The sequence below is a fragment of the Melospiza georgiana genome, chromosome 5 (genome assembly GCF_028018845.1).
Source record: "Melospiza georgiana isolate bMelGeo1 chromosome 5, bMelGeo1.pri, whole genome shotgun sequence".
Taxonomy (NCBI): Eukaryota; Metazoa; Chordata; class Aves; order Passeriformes; family Passerellidae; genus Melospiza; species Melospiza georgiana.
Genome location: NC_080434.1, coordinates 59174058 through 59177407, shown reverse-complemented (window position 1 = coordinate 59177407; position 3350 = coordinate 59174058). Strand labels below are relative to the sequence as shown.

The following is a 3350-nucleotide window of genomic DNA, read 5'->3' as shown; positions in this document are numbered from 1 at the left end:
TGTTCGTGCAGCACAGGCGTTTCATTTCTCGTGTACCTGCTTGATACCCTTGCCGGTATTTTTATTAGCTCCGAGAAAGCCAATAATATTTGAAAAAGAGAAAAGCGTGATGCTTGGGGGTATATTGTTGTTTTGGCAGCGAGTCTCAGATATACAATTCATGTGCGTGTAATAGTTTCCAAAGACTTCCCTTGCAGGGCCGTTTTCTTTTAGGGAAAGCATCGTTTAGGGAAAAGACTTTAATCTGCGAGAAATTGCTTTCCTAATACGGGCTTTATAAGCCCCATGGACAGAAGACCGTACTTAACATAAACCCGACCATGTTTTTAAACAAACGCAGTAGTGAAAAGCGCATTTTTCAAAACCGGCCGAGGCTGATTTGCGTTTACCCCGACAGTGCGGGCGGCCGGGGGCTGGGGCGCTCATCCCGCCGCTCGTACTGCCCCGCACGGGCACGGCGTCTCGGCCCCGGACAGACTCGGAACAGGCGAGTTCCGACGCCCTTCCCCAGCGGCGCGCAGCAATGCCCGCCACACTGCGGCGTCGGTCCCGTCCCCGCCACTTCTCCCGTCGGGACTGAACCTTTCCCCCGCGCTAGGCTACAGCGCTCTGCTGAGGCGCGGCGAGGGGGGAAACATCTCTGCAGTGCGATCCCGCACTGTCCAGGTGGAAGGCGCCGCTTTCTGCCTCGGAGAGGGACCGTCCCTTCGAGGGTCTCCTCGGCCGGGCGAGGCGGGGACGCCCGCGGGCCGCAAGGGGTTAAAGGGACGGCGCGCCCCGGCGCGCGCCCCGCGGAGCAGCATCGGCCCGCGGCGGGAGCCAATGGGCGGGAGGGGCGCGCGGGGGCTGCCCAATGGGAAGGCGCGGGGCCGGCGCTGTCGGGCGGCCGTGAGGGATGGCAGCGCCGCCGGCAGAAAAAGCGGAGGGCGGGCGGGGGCGGGACAGAGCGGGGCGGAGGCAGCGCCCGTGCCGCCAGGGACCCGCGGCGGCGCCCGGCGCAGCGCGGTGGCCCCGGTGGCCCCGGCCCTATGGGCGGGCGGGCCGGCAGTGGCGCAGAGAGGCTGCTCCCGCTGGCGCCCGCCCTCCCGGCGGCAGAACAGGGCCCAGCACCGGCGCGGCGGCGGCCGGCGATGCGGTCGCCCAGCTGAAGACGCGGCACGGTCCGCTGCTCGTCCGCGGGGCTTGCCCGTCGCCGGGCCATGTCCGTCCGCGGCGGCAACGCCCTGACGCCTTTTTCCATCCAAGCCATCCTCAACAAGAAGGAGGAGTGCGCCCGCCACGCGGCGGGGCGGCCGCCGCTCCCGGGGGCGGCCGGCGGCTGGCGGCTGTGCGGCGGCGCCGAGGACCCGCCGCTGCCCGCGCCCGCCGCCCGCGCCCCGGCCCCGCGGACGCCGGCGGGCTGGGACTCGGACTCCGCGCTCAGCGAGGACCCCGAGGGCGAGCGGCGCTCCGAGGAGGAGGGCGCCGGTGGCAGCGCCCGCCCCGCAGAAGCCACGGGTGGGGGGCGGCCGGCGGAGGAGGAGGCGCAGCCCCCGGAGGCGGCGGAGCGGGACACCACCGGCCTCAGCGACAGCGAGATGTCGGCCGCCGTCTCAGGTAGGGGCGGCCCCGATGGCGGCTCCTCCGCGCCCGCGCGAGGAGGGCGGGAGGGCCCCGGAGGGCTGGGAACCGGAGATGACCGCGGCTCTCGCCGGCTCCCCGGAGTTGTGCGACAGGCTCGGTTGTGCCGGGGGGGAGAGAAAACCCGAAACGCGTCCCGCGGGGCGAGGGAGGGCGGATCGGGGAGGGCCTTTGGCCCGGCGGAGCCCGCAGCTCGCCAGGGCGCCCGGCGCTTAAAGGAGAGCGAGAAGCCCCGGCCGCTGCCGCCGGCGGCTGTCCCGGCGACGGGGCGGGCAGCGGCTCAGCGGGCTCTCCCCGTCGCTGCGGACCGGCCGCAGGGAGCGCGCCTGGCCGCCTGTGCGCGGGTGCCGCTGTCCCGCTGCCTGCCTGCCCTGACCGCCGTGCTCTCGCCCTGCCCTCAGATCGCAGCCCTCCGGAGGAAGAGGACGGAGCGGGCAAGTGCGGGAATCTGCTGCCGAGGGAGGAGGAGGCGGCGGCGGCTCCGAAGCCGCGGAAGAAGCGCTCCCGCGCAGCCTTTTCCCACGCGCAGGTCTTCGAGCTGGAGCGGCGCTTCAACCACCAGCGCTACTTGTCGGGGCCCGAGCGAGCCGACCTGGCCGCCTCGCTGAAGCTCACCGAGACGCAGGTGAAGATCTGGTTTCAGAACCGGCGCTACAAGACCAAGCGGCGGCAGATGGCCGCCGACCTCCTGGCCGCCGCCCCCGCCGCCAAGAAGGTGGCCGTCAAGGTGCTGGTGCGCGACGACCAGAGACAGTACCACCCTGGCGAGGTGCTGCGGCCGCCCTCGCTGCTCTCCCTGCAGCCATCCTACTACTACCCCTACTACTGCCTTCCCGGGTGGGCTCTGTCCACCTGCGCCGCAGCTGCCGGCACGCAGTGAGAGGCACACACACACAACCCCCGGCCCCGACACCCCCAGCATACACACTGGCAGCCAGGAAACCCATCTTCCCTCTGCCACCCCCCCATCCATCAATCCGTCCGCTCAGCTTCTCAAGTCCAGAGCCCCAGCTGCAGCTCTCAGTGCCTCGGACAGTATTTATTATTATTTTATTGTTATTTTTATTATTAATATTTTTGGATGGTTCCTCACCCTCTCCTCTTTCAACGTAGGACTTCTTGGCCACCCCCACCCTGACCCTCACCCTGTCCCCATCCCGCCAGCCGAGGACTCTCGCGATTCGGCACAACTTGTTCATGGTATCCATGTTGTCAGTGTATTTGGTGTAGACTTTTTGTTTGTTTGTTTTATTTTGCTTCGGATGGGTAGAGACTCGATCTTGTGTGGAGAAAAAGAGAGAGAAAACAAGGAGAGGAAAAAAAAATACAACCCGCAAAACCAATTGCAACTCAAAAGAGGAGATCAAGGACTCCCTCAGTGGATTGTAAGGAAGATAATTTTTGTCGCCTGAGTCCTTGGTCTTCCAACTTGTTGCAAACTGAGTGTGCCTTGTATGGTGCTGAATGTATGGAAGCCTCTTTCAGGTCCCCCTGCTCTTGTTGCCCATGTTATTCCTGTACTCCATGATCCCTGGCAAAGGATAAATATGTCACAAAAGGGTGAGACTTATATCGAAACTCTGACTTCTTGTTTTCCTTTTTTTCCTGAGATCTTTCCGTGTTCGGGGAGGGAGGAGTTATGGATTTTTCGCACTTTCCAGATGTATTAAAGTTGTTATTTTTATATTCAATGTGAATATTTCTAGTCAGGCTTTTTAAGAAATCGATGT

General features: G+C 64.4%; 1 protein-coding gene across 1 annotated transcript; it reads left to right on the top strand.

Annotated features, from left to right (window-relative positions):
• Positions 1–1199: 1199 nt before the first annotated feature.
• NKX3-2 (NK3 homeobox 2) lies at positions 1200–2500 on the top strand. The gene is made up of 2 exons (XM_058025093.1): positions 1200–1596; positions 2022–2500. The coding sequence occupies exons 1-2, from the start codon at positions 1200–1202 to the stop codon at positions 2498–2500; spliced, it is 876 nt and encodes a 291-aa protein (XP_057881076.1).
• The last annotated feature ends 850 nt before the right edge of the window (positions 2501–3350 follow it).